Source organism: Oncorhynchus clarkii, chromosome 13 (assembly GCF_045791955.1).
Source record: "Oncorhynchus clarkii lewisi isolate Uvic-CL-2024 chromosome 13, UVic_Ocla_1.0, whole genome shotgun sequence".
NCBI lineage: Eukaryota > Metazoa > Chordata > Actinopteri > Salmoniformes > Salmonidae > Oncorhynchus > Oncorhynchus clarkii.
The window spans coordinates 28,196,689-28,214,731 of NC_092159.1; the positions used below are offsets into that span (position 1 = coordinate 28,196,689).

General features: G+C 39.7%; 2 protein-coding genes and 1 non-coding gene across 3 annotated transcripts; 1 reads left to right on the forward strand and 2 right to left on the reverse strand.

Annotated features, from left to right (window-relative positions):
* Window positions 1-530: 530 nt before the first annotated feature.
* On the reverse strand, window positions 531-10,144 carry LOC139364478 (zinc finger protein 180-like). Its single transcript, XM_071101266.1, has 2 exons — window positions 9,581-10,144; window positions 531-3,308 (listed from the first exon to the last, which is right to left on the reverse strand). The coding sequence occupies exons 1-2, from the start codon at window positions 9,891-9,893 to the stop codon at window positions 2,335-2,337; spliced, it is 1,287 nt and encodes a 428-aa protein (XP_070957367.1). The 5' UTR covers window positions 9,894-10,144; the 3' UTR covers window positions 531-2,334.
* On the forward strand, window positions 7,257-7,329 carry trnak-uuu (transfer RNA lysine (anticodon UUU)). The gene has a single exon. It is a non-coding gene; the product is annotated as a tRNA-Lys (tRNA).
* A 1,011-nt stretch (window positions 10,145-11,155) lies between the features above and the next one.
* On the reverse strand, window positions 11,156-15,813 carry LOC139364496 (zinc finger protein 32-like). The gene is made up of 2 exons (XM_071101282.1): window positions 15,228-15,813; window positions 11,156-12,709 (listed from the first exon to the last, which is right to left on the reverse strand). The coding sequence occupies exons 1-2, from the start codon at window positions 15,574-15,576 to the stop codon at window positions 12,093-12,095; spliced, it is 966 nt and encodes a 321-aa protein (XP_070957383.1). The 5' UTR covers window positions 15,577-15,813; the 3' UTR covers window positions 11,156-12,092.
* Window positions 15,814-18,043: the final 2,230 nt, after the last annotated feature.

Below are 18,043 nucleotides of genomic sequence, written 5' to 3' on the forward strand. Positions count from 1 at the left end.
CGAAGTTCCTGGAAGAACCCACCTTCTAACAAGTTCTTTGAATAACCTTTTGGGGCTGTTTTTCATTGACCAAGAACCCCACGGTTCTTAAGGGATCTGAGATTAACTCCAGTTGAACTCTTCATTTTTAGAGTTGTAGTCGGCTCTATTTACTCTCAGATTCAAAACATGATTATTAGCATCAACGATCATGTCAGCTGCTGCTGCTCCAATACAGTATGAGGTGAGACGGTGAACTGATGTTGAACTGGGCAGACAGCTGCAGACAGCTACATATTGTTGATTTCAACATTTTTCAGGTTCAACAAATGCACTGGGTTGGTTGAAAAGTTATACTAAAATGACAAACCATAGTGGAAGACATACTGAATTTACACTAAGATGGACCAAGATATGTGTTGCTTTGGGACATATTTGTTCATTGGTTTGAAGAGAGTCAGTTGACTGATGTTAACTGACTTGCCTAGTTAAAGGTTAAATAAATTATTAAGTCTGTTGATTGTCAGTCATTGGGTTAATTTGTTTTGCAATATGTTCAAATCAAATCAAGCTTTATTTATACAGCACATTTCAGACATGAATGCAACACAATGGTTTCACAGGAAAAAACATTAAAAAAAACTAAAATAAACAAATATTTAATACACAAACATAAGAGGATAAAAAAAACAGAATAACTGAAAAACTAAACTGGAAGACTAATGAACATTCAAACAAAAGAAAAACCCACACCAAACTTAAAGACTTAAAGACAGGAAGTAAACCAAAAAGGTGGAGCAACCAAAGGTGTTGACTCTCCACATCTATCAAGACAACTGGAGCACTGGGCCAGACACTCTTAAATATAACCTGGACCAGCTCAGATGAAACACCTTCCCACTAACGAGATGGAGAAGCCAGCAGAGAGCTGTTGCATTACCAACACACTGTTTGATATCTATGTCCATCTTCTCAAGGGTCTGTTTCACAAGGTCCACAAAGTACTGTCCAATCGATGACTCAAAGTCAATGACCGCAATGAGTCTCTTGTGGACAACATCAGTGACATATCGCAGAACTTCTGCACACTGGTCTTTGTATGTTAAATCCTGTGCTGTGTCCATTCGTATTGAGAACATCCCTGCCTTTCTCACTTCAACAGCAACTGTCTGCTGAATCAACATTCTGATGGCTTCAATTACTTTAAATCAAATCAAATTTATTTATATAGCCCTTCGTACATCAGCTGATATCTCAAAGTGCTGTACAGAAACCCAGCCTAAAACCCCAAACAGCAAGCAATGCAGGTGTAGAAGCACGGTGGCTAGGAAAAACTCCCTAGAAAGGCTAAAACCTAGGAAGAAACCTAGAGAGGAACCAGGCTATGTGGGGTGGCCAGTCCTCTTCTGGCTGTGCCGGGTGGAGATTATAACAGAACATGGCCAAGATTTTCAAATGTTCATAAGTGACCAAAAATTCAACCTAGATGCCCTCAATCTCACACAAATTATCAAGGAACCCACCAGATACAACCCTAAAAATCTGTCTGTAAGCAATAGTTGGAAAAATTACGTGTCATGCACAAAGTAGATGTCCTAGCCGACTTGCCAAAACTATAGGTTGTTAACAAGAAATTTGTGGAGTGGTTGAAAAACGACTTTTAATAACTCCAACCGAAGTGTATGTAAACTTCCGACTTCAACTGTAATTGTACCCAAAAATTGTCAGTTGGTTGCTTAAATAAATATGATTACTAATGTAAGTATGAAATATAAATACCAAATGTACATCCCTTTGTTAATATGTATTGGCAATAATTAACAGTGGTGAGGCATGGAATAATAAAACATGTATCTTTTGTCAGGCTGAATGTTTGAAATATGGGATTATTTGAGACATGCTTCTTCAGTAGTGGAATAAAGACAATTAGCACTTGGATGTTGTAAATAAATACTGGAGTGATGTAGGATTAATAATAAAATTGATTATAGACCCATTTATTATACTGCGTCCATGTGTTTAGGCTGCAGGTACGTTGAAAAAACGAAATCTTCTCAACTAAAACCAAACATGTACTGGACGTCGGGCATAGTCTTCTTTTCAACATCTTTTCAATTACATTTTGCTAGGGTTGGATAGCCCAATGTCAAAACAGTTTTAACGTGTCCAAATCAATAGAACAGGGGACAAACGTTTAGGGTTCTACATTGTGACATCATTAAAATACTCCTACTACAATGTATAAACATTCTACATTGTGACATTATTTAATTGATATCAGGAAACAACTCCTTCATGTATGTATTTTCTAATGTTTTATCAGATCGTTTATCAGAGTATCCACATCGATCACAGCTATAAGATTTCTCTCCTGTGTGTTCTCTGGTGTATCTTAAGATAGCCAGATGTACCAAAACTCTTCCCACATTGATCACAGCAAAAATATTTATCTCCTGTGTGTGTTCTCTGGTGCCTCTTCAGATAGCCAATTGATACAAAATTCTTCCCACATTGAGTACAGTCATAAGCTGTCTCTTCTGTGTGTGTTCTCTTGTGTGATTTCAGGCCACCTGACTGAGTAAAACTCTTCCCACATTGAGTACAGCTATAAGGTTTTTCTCCTGTGTGTGTTCTTTGGTGTGATATCAGGCTGGTTGACTGAGTAAAACTCTTCCCACATTGAGTACAGCTATAAGGTTTATCTCCTGTGTGTGTTCTCTGGTGTGATTTTAAACATCCTGAAGTACCAAAACTCTTTCCACAGTCAGGGCAGCTAAAAGGTTTCTCTCCTGTGTGTGTTCTCTGATGTTTAGTCAGACTGCCAGCTTTAGTAAAACTATTCCCACATTGATCACAGCTATAAGGTTTATCTCCTGTGTGTGTTCTCTGGTGTGATTTTAAACATCCTGAAGTACCAAAACTCTTTCCACAGTCAGGGCAACTAAAAGATTTCTCTCCTGTGTGGATTCTCTGGTGAATTTTAATGCCTGATGCGGTGGTGAATCTCTTCCCACATTGAGCACAGCTATAAGGTTTCTCTCCTGTGTGGATTCTCTGGTGAATTTTAATGCCTGATGAGGTGGTGAATCTCTTCCCACATTGAGCACAGCTATAAGGTTTCTCTCCTGTATGGATTCTCTGATGTCTTTTGAGGTCTGCTGAGGAGGTGAATCTCTTCCCACAGTCAGAGCAGCGGTGAGTTCTCTTCCCTGTGGGTCTCTGCTGGTGTTTCTTGAGGTGTTCTGATCTGGAGGAACTCTTCTCTGCCTCGTCAGCATCATGAGGTTGTTGAGGCTCCCCAGAGGATCCACGATAGTCCCGTCTCTCTCCTGTGTAAACAAAAAAGTCAGACAAATGGTTAAAGGCCCACAACAGCGGAAATCCACTAGAAAAAGGTGATGCCCAGAGCATAACCATGATTTTGTATAACAATTGTCGTCTGTAATGAATGCTAAAATCATTTGACAATTGTCTTAAGACAGTCAAGTGAGCAACAATATTCATATTTTGTCTTGTTTACACATTAATAATAACATTGATGATTGTAGGCTAGAAATAAGTCATTGCAGTTGCTGAATCCCTAAGCAGTGTGCCAGGCGCATTTGGTCTCCAATACAGGCCCCTTTCTGTGTTTGCTAACAATTGCGGCACGAGGGCAATGCACAAACAATTTGGTTGTAGAAACTCCTCCCTGCTAATGAGTAAACCGATAGTTATGGATGTAGTATATCTGGTAATGAGGAAACCACTAGTTATGGATGTAGTATATCTGGTAATGAGGAAACCACTAGTTATGGATGTAGTATATCTGGTAATGACGAAACCACTAGTTATGGACATAGTATATCTGGTAATGAGGAAACCACTAGTTATGGACGTAGTATATCTGGTAATGAGGAAACCACTAGTTATGGATGTAGTATATCTGGTAATGAGGAAACCACTAGTTATGGATGTAGTATATCTGCTAATGAGGAAACCACTAGTTATCGATTAAGTATATCTGCATGGAGCCAAAATGGTGAGCAAAGATTTTAGTTTTCACAATGTATTCTGAATATTACAGTAGGACGTTACCTAACAACGTTACCGAACAACATAGACCTACTGTAGGACCCATAACTTCACCTAACTATAACATAGACCTACTGTAGGACCCATAACTTCACCTAACAATAACATAGACCTACTGTAGGACCCATAACTTCACCTAACAACAACATAGACCTACTGTTGGGCCCATAACTTCACCTAACAATAACATAGACCTACTGTAGGACCCATAACTTCACCTAACAACAATACAGACCTACTGTAGGACCCATAACTTCACCTAACAACAACATAGACCTACTGTTGGGCCCATAACTTCACCTAACAATAACATAGACCTACTGTAGGACCCATAACTTCACCTAACAACAACATAGACCGAGGACTATAAATAATTTAATAGTTCAGGTGAAACATGGACAATAAATGTCTTTGTCATGATATTTCATAACCTGATAATGTTGTGAATAATCCCACTAGGCTACTCTGTAACGTGTTGTCATTCTAAATGTCCTGAATAAGAAAATAGCTCTGTGTATTGTACAATAGCCTGTCCATCAAGGAACAGTTCTCTACACATTATGAGCCAAGTGTCCAAACCCTACTGTAAATCAAGCAGACAATAACAAATTATAAACATTAATTTGTTAGGGATGTTGGATCCAACGTGGAGCACGGCATAACTGTCGTGATGTTTGTCATGTGACTGGCATTCAGAAAATGATTTCCTGGATCAGCTGATGATAGTTGAACATGTGACTGTAACTGAACAGCTACAGTATTAAGAATTATGTTTAATTATTGAAGAATCAATGACAGTATCCATTGGGGTGTTGTCAATAAAGTTAAGGTAACTCTCAGTTAGAACCATTGGATTTAGCAAACAAATTATTTAGGATTTCTCAAAGTAATTTTTTCTTCACCTCAAACAGCAAGTAAACAAAGTCTTATTAGAATCAATTACGAATGACAATAGTTGCTCAAAGTATTTAAAATATATTTACAACTCTCGATAACCACTCAGCATTGAAAGGGAAAATGAAATTATCTGATCCAGTGGAAATGTCATAAAATCCCTGATGACTTTTTATTCTTTGCACAAATAGCCTAGAGCTGTGTCAGTACAAATTCACTAGAGTGGGAATCTTGAGGGCCCAGAATATTTTATACAGTGTTGCAAGCTTGCTATTGCTAGTTTTGGACGACCCAGTTGATAGTTGATACAATGTTTCAAGTTGGTTGTAGACAGGCCAAGTGCATCCAATAATGTGATTTATAAAGGACATTTATTTTTAATATTTAACTGCAGGCTGCAATGTTTTTATTTGCTTTATTTATGTTTACAATCAAAAATGAGGGGGTGTGTCTATATATGAAAAAATACACGTTATAACATTTTACCCAATCCGTTTGGTAGAATGAACAGACGACTCTTGGTTGACCAAGATATATTTTAGTTGGCGACAGCACTAGAACATGACTTTGGGTCTGCCGAGTGGTGCAGCGGTCAAAGGCATTGCAACTCAGAGCTTGCGGCGTCACTACAGACACCCTGGTTCGAATCACACAGTTCAGACAACTTCCCTTTTTCCACATTTTGTTTTGGTAGTCTTATTCTAATAATTATTACAATGAAAATAAATCCTCATTAATCTACACAAAATAGACAAAAATGAAAACAGGTTTTTAGAAATGTTTGCTAATTTATTAAAAATGAAACACAAATACCTTGTTTACATAAGTATTCAGACCCTTTGCTATGAGACTTCAGGTGAATCCTGTTTCCATTAATCATCCTTGAGATGTATCTACAACTTGAGTGGAGTCCACCTGTGGTAAATTTAATTGATTGGACATGATTTGGAAGGCACACACCTGTCTATATAAGGTCCCACAGTTGACAGTGCATGTTAGAGCAAAAACCAAGCCATGAGGTCGAACGAATTGTCCGTAGAGCTCCAAGACAAGATTGTGTCAAGGCACAAATATGGGGAAGGGTGCCAAAAATGTCTGCAGCATTGAAGGTCCCCAAGAACACAGTGGCCTCCAACATTCTTAAATGGAAGAAGTTTAAAGCAACTAAGAGCTCCAAAGTTCCTCTGTGGAGATGGAAGAACTTTCCAGAAGGACAACCATCCCTGCAGCACTCCACCAATCAGACCTTGATGATAGAGTGGTCAGGTGGAAACCACTCCTCAGTAAAAGGCACATGACAGCCTGCTCGGAGTTTGCCAAAATGCACCTCAAGGACTCTCAGACCATGAGAAACAAGATTGGCCTGAATGCCAAGAGTCATGTCTGGAGGAAACCTGGCACCATCCCTACGGTGGAGCATGGTCGTGGTAGCATCATGCTGTGGGGATCTTTTTCAGCAGCAGGGCCTGGGAGACTAGTCAGGATCGAGGGAAATATTAACAGAGCTAAGTGCAGAGAGATCCTTGATGAAAGACCTGCTCCAGAGTGCTCAGGACCTCAGACTGGGGCAAAGGTTCACCGTCCAACAGGACAACAACCTTAAGCATACAACCAAGACAACACAGGAGTGGCTTCAGGACAAGTCTCTGAATGACCTTGAGTGGCCCAGCCAGAGCCCGGACTTGAGCCCGATCTAACATCTCTGGAGAGACTTGAAAAATAGCTGTGCAGTGATGTTCCCCATCCAACTTGACAGAGCTAGAGAGGATCTGCAGAGAAGGATGGGACAAACTCCACAAATGCAGATGTGCCAAATAAATTAGCTAAATTAAAGTTTTTAAAAACTAATTTAAACTCCCTGTTCGAAGACTGATTTAAGTCTGTCAATCACACAGCATCATCTGATTTAGGAATTTGCAGTGAGCCAGGCTTTTGTGAGAAACAATTGTCATCTAAAGCAGCATTGGTTTGGTCGTTTTCATGCAAGATTTGTACTGTAAAGCCACATTGGTACTTGTGCTGATTCATTGACTTCGCTTTGTAAAGGCAGCTATTGCACACATAAGAACCCTGACCACAACGTCATTTGAACACGCAACCTTCTGATGTGGAGTCAGCCGTGCAACCGATGCACCACAAGGTCTGGGATAAATTGCTTTTTTGAAGGGTTGCCTAGTTCAGATTTCGTTGATTGTATCATTTGGAATGGAGGCCTGGTTCTCTGGGGAAATGTACCATCTGACAATGCCCCCTCGTCAGACCGTGCCTCTGCCCGGCAGGTTAGGTGTATGAAAATAAGCAAATTTAGAGCTCGGATAGTTCAGTCAGTAGAGCATCAGGCTTTTAATCTGAGGGTCCAGGGTTCAAGTCCCTGTTTGGGCTTTGCTTCAATCTTCACCCTCCTTCAGTAGGCAGTCTTTCTATACTTGAATTTTCTATTACTTTCCATGACATGTTCACCTGTGGACAATACACTCCCAGAGCCAAAACAGCTTAGTCTGAAAACGTTAGGATTTTTAATCTGAACCTCCAGGTTTAACCTTTCTGGCGCAGGCGTTCCGCTAGCAAACCACCTCGACAACATCCAGTGTAATTGCAGAGCGCCAAATTCAAAACACAGAAATAGTCATAATAAACATTCACAAAAATACACATGTTATACATTGGTTTAAAGATTAACTTCTTGTTAATCCAGCATCTTTGTCAGATTTGAAAGAGGCTTTATGGTGAAAGCATACCATGCGCTTATCTGAGGACAGCGCCTCGCTTACAAAAGCATACAAACATTTTCCAACCAAATAGAGGAGTCACGAAAGTCAGTAACAGCGATAAAATTAATCACTTACCTTTGAAGATCTTCATCTGGTTGCAGACACAAGAGTCCCAGCTACACAATACATGTTTGTTTTGTTCAATAAAGTCCCTCATTATCTCCCTAAAACTCTATTTTGTTGGCGCGTTGTGTTCAGTAATCCACAAGCTCAAAGGGGGTCAAAACAGGCAGACTAATACATCCTAATTGTACCGGTAAAGTTTGTTGAAACATGTCAAACGATGTTTATAATTCATCCTCAGGATGTCGGTTGTCTAAATAATCGATAATATTTCAAACGGACAATAGAGTATTCAATAATAAGGAAAAACAACAAAGGGCGCGCACCAGACGTCAAAATACTGCCCCCAAGCCATAAGAATTTAATCAAATTTAGAATAAGGCAAAATGTAACAAGAATAAGTAACAAAATGTGGAGAAAGGCAATTTGGAATACTTTCCAAATGCACTGTATACAGCAACACCTCCCACATAAGCATTTCTGTCTTTTCTGTCTTTTCTGTAGATGTTATATCCCTGTATTGCTACTGCTGTATCAAACGAATTATCTCAGTGAGTTTCAGAGATGAACAGTACAGTGCATTCCAAATCCAATAGGCAGGCAAGTTAACAAAACCGTTTTCTAATAAAAACTATTCCAGAAAATGTTTCTAAACTAATTCTCACGAAAATCCCTTTTCAAAGTCAGGGTATGCCATGCCTATTTTTCTTGAAAGTACGTAATGTTATGATTGCAAAGCTACTCGATATTACAGAGAACAAGTTAATTATCTCACATCTTTGAAAATATTTGCAATGTTTTGCTTCTTGTTCACAGAGGATAATTCATGCCAATGTTATTTTCTTTAAGCTGTTAATACAAATAGAAAGGAGTTTCCAACATCCTAATTTCTGAAAGTATTTCTGGTGATAGCAAGTGATAGTGATACACAAGCTAGATCTATTTGAAACATTGCCATCCCATGGCAGCATTTACCAGCCACCAGGTTCAGAAGCTTTAAAACCACATAAAATCATTTTGATGTGAAAGAATTTGATATAATTTTGATGTGATATGAAAGTATTAGAAAATATTTTGATGTGATATGAAAGTATTGTGTGAAATTATGTTGATGTGATATGAAAGTACAGCGATTTATGTTTGTAGAAATGTATCGCAATTGAGAATTGATTCATTTAGATGGAATATTTAAATATTTTAGCTGCTAGAGCCAGTCTATCACTGAAAATAACATACAGTCCTTGGACCTTGAGGAGTAACAGGGGCAACAATAAGCAGTAGAAACAATAACAAAGAAAACTCCCTGCCTGTTTTGGTAAAAAGCTGAGGGATGGGGCTGGAGAAATGCAACCATCCATGATATCAACATTCTAGTTTTATCCATGTTTTGAGTATATACGGTGTTTGTTTATATTAACTGACAAACATTGGAGTATAAAAAGCTTATATTTTTCTGATGGGGTACAACAGTTGAACTAAGTTCATGAGGCATTTATAAGTGAATTCTTCAAGAAACAGGTGGGTACATATCATGAATGTATAAGTCCCAAAATGGATGTAACAACTGCTGATTTCCCCTTTAAGACTACATATTGGGCTAATCTAATAGGAGATATTGATGAATACAGTATTTCAGGCATTGTCATTGGATGCATTTCATCAATTGTTAACGTTTTGTTGATGGTCCACTCTTGATGTTCTCCACGTTAGCGTAGCTTCAGCCATTCCTACAGAACAACATTAAAGTGTAGAACCCCTTTACTGCATATTGGTTCAATGATTGCAGAGACGGTACTTACTGGTGTTAAACAGATATCCAACCTCCTCTTCTTCCTCCAATGTGACAGTCATCTCCCCCTCCTCTTTCATTCCAGAAACTGAATCATCCTCTTCTTTTACTGTAACATCCTTCTCCTCTTTCACTCTGAACGCGTCTTCCTCTTCTTTCACTGAAACGTCTTTCTCTTCTTCTTTCACGGTAACAGCCTCACCCTCTACTTGTTTTTGTATTGTAACATCATTCTCTTCCTCCTCCTCTTTCACCAGAGCTTCTTTCTCCGTCCAGCAGACCGCCTCTTCTTTATCAGGAGGAGAGTAGCTTAGTGAACTCATGGTCGGAGATGTTAGCTAGTTAGCATTAGCGACTAGTCTAGTTCTAAGCTAATTTAGCAAACCAGCTAGCTGACAAACAACGTAAATATATATTTAAATGGGCCAACAAGTACATACGACAGAAGTGTGTTTAATACACAGCGACTAATATACACCAAAACAGTGTAAAGAGCATGAATGTTGTAGCTATGTTTGCTAGAAAGCTACCGAGGTGTCTGACTAGCTGTTGTTGTTGAGGGAGCGTACCGTCCACTAGATTATTCGTCACATTGGCAGCGTCGCCTGAACCTAAAATATGCACATCGCCATCTGCTGACTGGAGTGGGCAACGCAGTTGAAGAACCAAACGTTTATTTTTCATTTATTTCATAAACGTTTAATATTATATTAAGTCGTTCAAAGAGAAGCATGTGTTGATCGATTCGTGTTTAATGAGTGAGAATTTAAAACCATATTACACCCAGTACACATTTTAATGAGTGAGAAATTAAAACAAACTTTTCACCCACTACATATTTGCATTGAAGCATAATTCTGACATGGATCATTTTGACCCCAGAGGCATATCTTTTATCATAGCCAAAATGTGGTTTATTCAATTCTATTCAATTTTTCACTACTTTGTCAATCAAATTGTTAGTAAATCTAAATCATGGTTTAGTGTTTCTGTATCAATATGGACTTTTAAATAATTCAAAACCTTTGGAGTCATTTTGACCCCAGGCAAAAGCACCTTTGACAAATAGGAAATTTATTTCAAATCAAAATCAAATCACATTTTATTGGTCACATACACGTGTTTAGCAGATATTATTGCGGGTGTAGCGAAATGCTTGTGTTTCAAGCTCTGACAGTGCAGTAATATCTAACCATTTCACAACATATACCCAATACACACACATCTAAGTATTTGAATCTAGGTTTCTCTGTAGACATGATCCATCCCACCAAAGGGTGGAGGGGCACCTGTATCGGTGGTTTTGACCAGATAAACACCTGCAGATATAGTGCCTCCCATGTTCTCTCCTAAGATTGGATTTTTCTAGACCATGTGTCACATGACTGTGTACAAAACTGCCAACGGTATACAACTCTACCAGGGGTAGAAAACTCTGCCAGGAGTATACAGCGCATTCGTAATGTATTCAGACCCCTTCACTTTTTCCACATTTTGTTACATTACAGATTTTTTCCCTCGTCAATCTACACACAATACCCCATAATGACATCACAAAATCCCATAATGAAAAAACAAAAATAGGTTTTTAGACATTGTTGCACATTTATTTACAGTATTCAGACCCTTTACTGTGAGACTCGAAATTGAGCTCAGATGCATCCTAATTCCATTGATCACCCGTGAGATTTTTCTACAACTTGTTTGGAGTCCACCTGTGGTAAATTCAATTGATTGGACACGATTTGGAAAGGCACACACCTGTCTATATAAAGTCCCACAGGTAACCAAGCCACGGGGTCAAAGGAATTGTCCATAGAGCTCTGAGACAGGATTGTGGCGAGGCACAGATCTGGAGAAGGGTACCAAAACATTTCTGCAGCATTGAAGGTCCCCAAGAACACAGTGGCCTCCATCATACATAATTGAAGAGGTTATTTATTATTTGAAGTTTTGCATGTCGTCTACTTTGATGCTAATTGTCATTTTCGAATCTGTGAATAAAGGATCCCCATTAGTTCCTGCCAAGGCAGCAGCTACTCTTCCTGGGGTCCAGCAAAATAAAGGCAGTTATACCATTTTAAAAACATTACAATACATTCACAACACACGGTGTGCCCTCAGTCACGTTGTCCTAGAGAGATCTACATGGTTATTTACATGGTTACCAAAACATCACACCAGGGTGAGCCTAAACAAAACACAGCCCTATGGAAAAAATGAATGGTGGATAAACGATTGGAGCCATTTCCCTGTTTGACCTGTAGTTGTTATGGATATTATGACTCTACAGCGCCCCAAAGTGGACGGGTCACAATATGTTCCATTGATAAAGCACACTTTATTTAACCTCCATGTCATCTTGTTTTTACATGGCGTTGTAGATTGTAGTGGTATACAGAACGTATTTTTGATGTTTTCAATGTATTTTTTATCCTTTCAAACAATGGATTAATTGATTCATTAACATTACAAAAAGTAAACTCAAGTCTGACAGTCCAAACAAAAACACAAATTCTCAGTCAAAAACACAAGTCAGAACACAGTCTCTCTATTCTCTCATGTGTTTTCAAGTCCTCTGACTGGGAAAATGTATTTTCACAATGAGAGCAGTGGTATGTCTTCTCCTCCTGTGTATTAGTATGTTGGAAAGGCTTTTCACCTGTGTGTTTTCTCTCATGCTTTTTTAGACTCCCTGACCACCTAAAACTCTTTTCACACTGGGAACAATGGAAAGTATTTTCTCCTGTGTGTATTCTCTCATGCGTTTTCAGGCTCACTAACCACCTAAAACTGTTTCCACAGTGAGAACAATGATAAGGCTTCTCTCCAGTGTGTATTCTCTCATGCTTTTTCAGGACCCATAACCACCTAAAACTCTTTCCACAGTGGGAGCAGTGATAAGGCTTATCTCCTGTGTGTGTTCTCTCATGCCCAACCAGGGCCCCGAACTGAGTAAAATTCTTTCCACAGTGGGAACAGTGGTAGGGCTTTTCTCCTGTATGTATTCTCTCATGCATTTCCAGGCTCCCAAACCACCTAAAACTCTTTCCACAGTGGGAGCAGTGGTGTTGGTTAGGCGTCTCCAGGTCTGTTTCCTCTGAAGAACTCTTCCCGCTGTCAGAGTCTGGTCTCTCTCCTGCCAAAGACAAACAGATTATTTAGTTAAACAGAGAGACCTGAATGACACCTGCATTAAATAAAATTGTCTTCCTATGAGGTTTAATCTAGACTAGATCCCTCAATAACCTGAGGTCAGTTTCCACAACATTACATCATTAAAAATAAACTTGGTGACGGTGAGATTTAAAAACAAATGACGTAGAGCTCCAAATCCAATGTCTTGATGTCATAATAAGAGCTCTATAATAATAGATAATGTGATGTTTTAGGCTGAGCAGAGCTCTATAATAATAGATAATGTCATGTTTATAGACTGAACAGAGCTCTATAATAATAGATAATGTCATGTTTATAGGCTGAACAGAGCTCTTTTATAATAGATAATGTCATGTTTATAGGCTGAGCAGAGCTCTATAATAATAGATAATGTCATGTTCATAGGCTGAGCAGAGTTCTATAATAATAGATAATGTCATGTTTATAGGCTGAACAGAGCTCTTTTATAATAGATAATGTCATGTTTATAGGCTGAGCAGAGTTCTATAATAATAGATAATGTCATGTTTATAGGCTGAGCAGAGCTCTATAATAATAGATAATGTCATGTTTATAGGCTGAACAGAGCTTTATAATAATAGATAATGTCATGTTTATAGGCTGAGCAGAGCTCTATAATAATAGATCATGTCATGTTTATAGGCTGAGCAGAGCTCTATAATAATAGATAATGTCATGTTTATAGACTGAGCTCTATCTATCTATAGCTTGACAACATTCAGCTGTTTTCGTGATATGTATTATCTAACACTTACAATATCTTTCCTTTTTGGTTACTAAGCAGTTATATCAACATTTAGCAACTACGTTAAACTAGCAACATTAGCAAACTGTTAGCTATATTTCAGAGGTTAAAAGTTGGATATTAAATTAAATGTGTCACGCAGTCTAACTTTACAATATACAGAATGTCGCACAAAATGTGTACATATTACTCTTTGAAATCTCTCATAACCAACTTAACTAAAACCTAACTTAACCAAAACCTAACTTAACTTACATGAATTGCAATGAAAATCGGTGGTCAGCTAGCTAGACGGGTGTATGTAGTCGTAGTTAATATTATTTTTGTTTCTTGTTGACTATTTTAATTGAAAGAAGCCGTAGGTATTTTACATTAAAGGGCCAATGCAGAAGTTTTTAATCTCAACATCAAATAATTTCTGGGTAACGATGAAGTCGCTTCCTGGTTTTGTTTTCAAAGATGTCCATTGTCGGGGGCCTCCCGGGTGGCGCAGTGGTTAAGGGCGCTGTACTGCAGCGCCAGCTGTGCCATCAGAATCCTGGGTTCGCGCCCAGGCTCTGTCGTAACCGGCCGCGACCGGGAGGTCCGTGGGGCGACGCACAATTGGCCTAGCGTCGCCCGGGTTAGGGAGGGCTTGGTCGGTAGGGGTGTCCTTGTCTCATCGCGCACCAGCGACTCCTGTGGCGGGCTGGGCGCAGTGTACGCTAGCCAAGGTGGCCAGGTGCACGGTGTTTCCTCCGGCGCATTGGCGCATTGGGCTTCCGGGTTGGATGTTACCGGGAGGTCCGTGGGGCGACGCACAATTGGCCTAGCGTCGCCCGGGTTAGGGAGGGCTTGGTCGGTAGGGGTGTCCTTGTCTCATCGCGCACCAGCGACTCCTGTGGCGGGCTGGGCGCAGTGTACGCTAGCCAAGGTGGCCAGGTGCACGGTGTTTCCTCCGGCGCATTGGCGCATTGGGCTTCCGGGTTGGATGTGCAGCGGCTTGGTTGGTTGTGTATCGGAGGACGCATGACTTTCAACCTTCGTCTCTCCCGAGCCCGTACGGGAGTTGTAGCGATGAGACACTACTACAACAATTGGATACTACGAAATTGGGGAGAAAAAGGGGTAAAATTAAAAAAATAAAAATAAAAAAAATGTCCATTGTCTGGGTGTTCACTCCCCCACACAGGTGACAATAGCAACACACATCACCCCCCAAGGGTTACTATAGCAACGCACATCAACCCCCACGGTTTACTATTCACTCCCCCACACAGGTGACAATAGCAACACACATCACACCCCAAGGGTTACTATAGCAACGCACATCAACCCCCACGGTTTACTATTCACTCCCCCACACAGGTGACAATAGCAACACACATCACCCCCCAAGGGTTACTATAGCAACACACATCACCCCCCCACGGGTTACTATAGCAACACACATCACCCCCCACTGGTTACTATAGCAACACACATCACCCCCACGGGTTACTATAGCAACATACATCCCGTGTCATTTATATCTTGTTGTATATCTTGACATTAAAGTTGTGAATTTGCTAATCCATTGTTAAGGTTTTGTTGGTGACCCGCTCTCTGGTGGTATACACATCTTACAGTGTAGGTATCAATTCCTACATTAAATAATAACATATTCAAGCATAAACATTCAGCAGAATGCTGCTTTAAAAACACGCACCAGTTCAACAATAGTTTGTGCTCCTGTTTTTAAGACAGTACTTACTGGTTTTAATCAGATCACCTGTCTGCTCCTCATGTTCTTCATTCTCCTCTTTCAATGTGACAGTCATCTCCCCTTCTTCCTCTTTCACTCCAAAAACTGCATCCTCCTCTCCTTTTACTGTAACATCCTCATCATCTTTCACTCTGAACGCGTCTTCCTCTTCTTTCACTGAAACGTCTTTCTCTTCTTCTTTCACAGTAACAGCCTCACCCTCTACTTCTTGTTTTACTGTCACATCATCCTCTTCTTCCTTCTCCTCTTTCACGACAATGTTCAGCCCCAGAGCTTCTTTCTCCGTCCAGCAGACCTCCTCTTCTTTAACAGAAGGGGGGTAGTTTAGTGACCCCATGGTCGGTGATGTTAGCCAGCTAACCTAGCTAGTTAGCGACTAGCCTAGTGATATGCTAATTTATCAAGCCAGCTACCGTTACCTGACTAAACGGAAATATGACATTAAATGTGGAAACTAGTTATATGACAGAATTATGCTTAAAATACAGAGGAAAATATACACCGAAGCAGTCTGAACAGCTTGAATGTATCGGCTAGGAAGCTACCGAGGTGCCTGACTAGATGTTGTTGAAGAAGAGTCCCGTCCACTGGATTATACGTCATGCTGATCGCGTCGCCGGAAAGACGCGCATCGCCTGAAAGACGCCCATCGCCACCTGTTGACTGGAGTGGGAAACGCAGATAAATGTTTATTTTATTTCCAGGCAAAAAGTGCATTTTTACATTTCTTTCATTAAATAATAATATAATAGTCAGACAACTGCAGATTTGTAATAAGTATGAATTTTAAACCTACTTCTAAATTATGCCAAACCAACAGATGTTTCTACTACAGGGAATATTAACCAATGAGGTGGGTCTTTCCACATTCTACCAACCCAACAGATGTTTCTACTATGAAGTAACGCTTTCAGGTTGATTAAAGTTTAATTCCCAAATAGCCTATACAGGTTTGGTCATTATCAGTTATTGGAGCGTTGAAAGATGATGCACAACAACGGTTTCTTCCAGGAAACAACGACTCCAATAACCACTGCGGTCAAAATAACTGTAAAGTACGTCACCTTCGAAACGACTATAACTACAATCGATCTGTTCACAAAACATGGGTATTGGGATCTGACCTCATTGATCTGCCAGTAAGCTATGTTTACATGGGTATTGGGATCTAACCTCATTGATCTGTCAGTAAGCTATGTTTACATGGGATCTGACCTCATTGATCTGTCAGTAAGCTATGTTTACATGGGTATTGGGATCTCAGCTATAGTATAATCCAGTCCTACCAGCTAGCAGTGTAATGAACCTTGTCTGATAGCCAATCAACCGTGTCCTGAGCCTGTCGCTTGCAGTCCGTATTTTCTTTCTCGTAAAGTTACACGAGCCACATAAATAATTACTGTCCAGCACATTGTCTAGGAAGGGATTGTTCCTAGGCCGTCAATTTGTTGTTAACTGACTTGTCAATTTAAATAAAGGAAGAAAAAAAAGGGAATATGTTCCATCATACATTGGTATAATTGAACTACAATGACCATAATGCATTGCGTGCTCACTTGTCTTGTCTGTTTATTTTACACCTGCTATGTAAAAAAGACTGAAGAATGCACGATGGTCAATGCTATCTGGAATCCTTGGGACATCCCTACCCTAAACTTAACCCCTACCTTAACCATTTTAAATGTCAACTTCAACGGGCTAGGGATGTCCCGAGGATGTATCTCTACCTGAAAATAAATTTTGTAAGTGATTGATAGTTGGTATTCAGCAGTCATAAATCCTAATTTACTTTAATGAACTACTAAAATAGTGATTTTGTCAAACAGCATAGACAGCAGCTCTACACTTTTTGACTGACTGATCCATTTATCCTTCCATCCCTCCTCAGCCTTCCTCTCCTCTGAAGACCCAGTGAGGGTGGAGCTCAGTCAGAGAGCTGGGACTGGTTAGGAAGAACACCTCTTCAGCCAGAGAGGTGAGAGGTCACACATGGTTTAGATGGTAAATATTTATGTCCCCTTAGTGGTTCATCACATAAGCAAAAGGGAATATGTTCCATCATCTATGTTTATTTACATTAGTACAAATTGTCCACTGATATGGGTGTAATTTCTCACCCCTTTCACCTGTATGACAGTTATTTTCCCCTCAGACACACATTTGTTTTTTGCTATTATGAAGGTCATTTGTGTAGAATGTACTTTTCCCCACTCATTCACCCCACCTCTTTACGTTGCTTATTTATATTTAGTGGCCTGACTGTGTCCAGACGATGTCAAAAGCCCATCCTGGTAGATCTGAACCTAATGCAGCTTGGAGTGATCGGATGACAGAAGTCACATTTAGGTGCCAGGTGTAACTGAGGCCGTAGATGCTCCATATCTTTTAGTGTTTTGTATAATATAAATGTGTTTATTTCTGTGTTGCAGGGGCAGTCAAGAGTTGAGGTGGGAGACCACCTCAAGCCCTTGGTAGAGCCGGGGGTGATGTTTACCACTCCACCACGCCTTCAGCAGGCTTGAAAAGTGAAACTGTTTTTCATACTAAGATGGACCAAGAGTCTGTTGATTGGTCAGTCATTGGGTTCATATGTTGAAATCAAATCAAGCTTTATTAACACAGCACATTTCAGACATGAATGCAACACAATGGCTTCACAGGAAAAAAACAAAATTAAAATAAACAAAAATATTTAGTACACAACAAACAGAAGATTAACAACTGAAAGACTAATGAACATTCTAAGGAAATTCCATTGATTAAAATATTAATTGGATGCAATATCCAACCCAAAATATAAGCTT

What these genes read in the sequence shown, in the direction of transcription:
- LOC139364478 (XM_071101266.1), bottom strand. Translation starts at nt 9,893, where the DNA reads ATGAGTTCACTAAGCTACTCTCCTCCTGATAAAGAAGAGGCGGTCTGC. An exon ending in TGGATATCTGTTTAACACCA is followed by an intron (nt 3,309 to 9,580) that starts GTAAGTACCGTC and finishes TTGTTTACACAG; the next exon opens with GAGAGAGACGGGACTATCGT.
- LOC139364496 (XM_071101282.1), bottom strand. Translation starts at nt 15,576, where the DNA reads ATGGGGTCACTAAACTACCCCCCTTCTGTTAAAGAAGAGGAGGTCTGC. An exon ending in AGGTGATCTGATTAAAACCA is followed by an intron (nt 12,710 to 15,227) that starts GTAAGTACTGTC and finishes TGTCTTTGGCAG; the next exon opens with GAGAGAGACCAGACTCTGAC.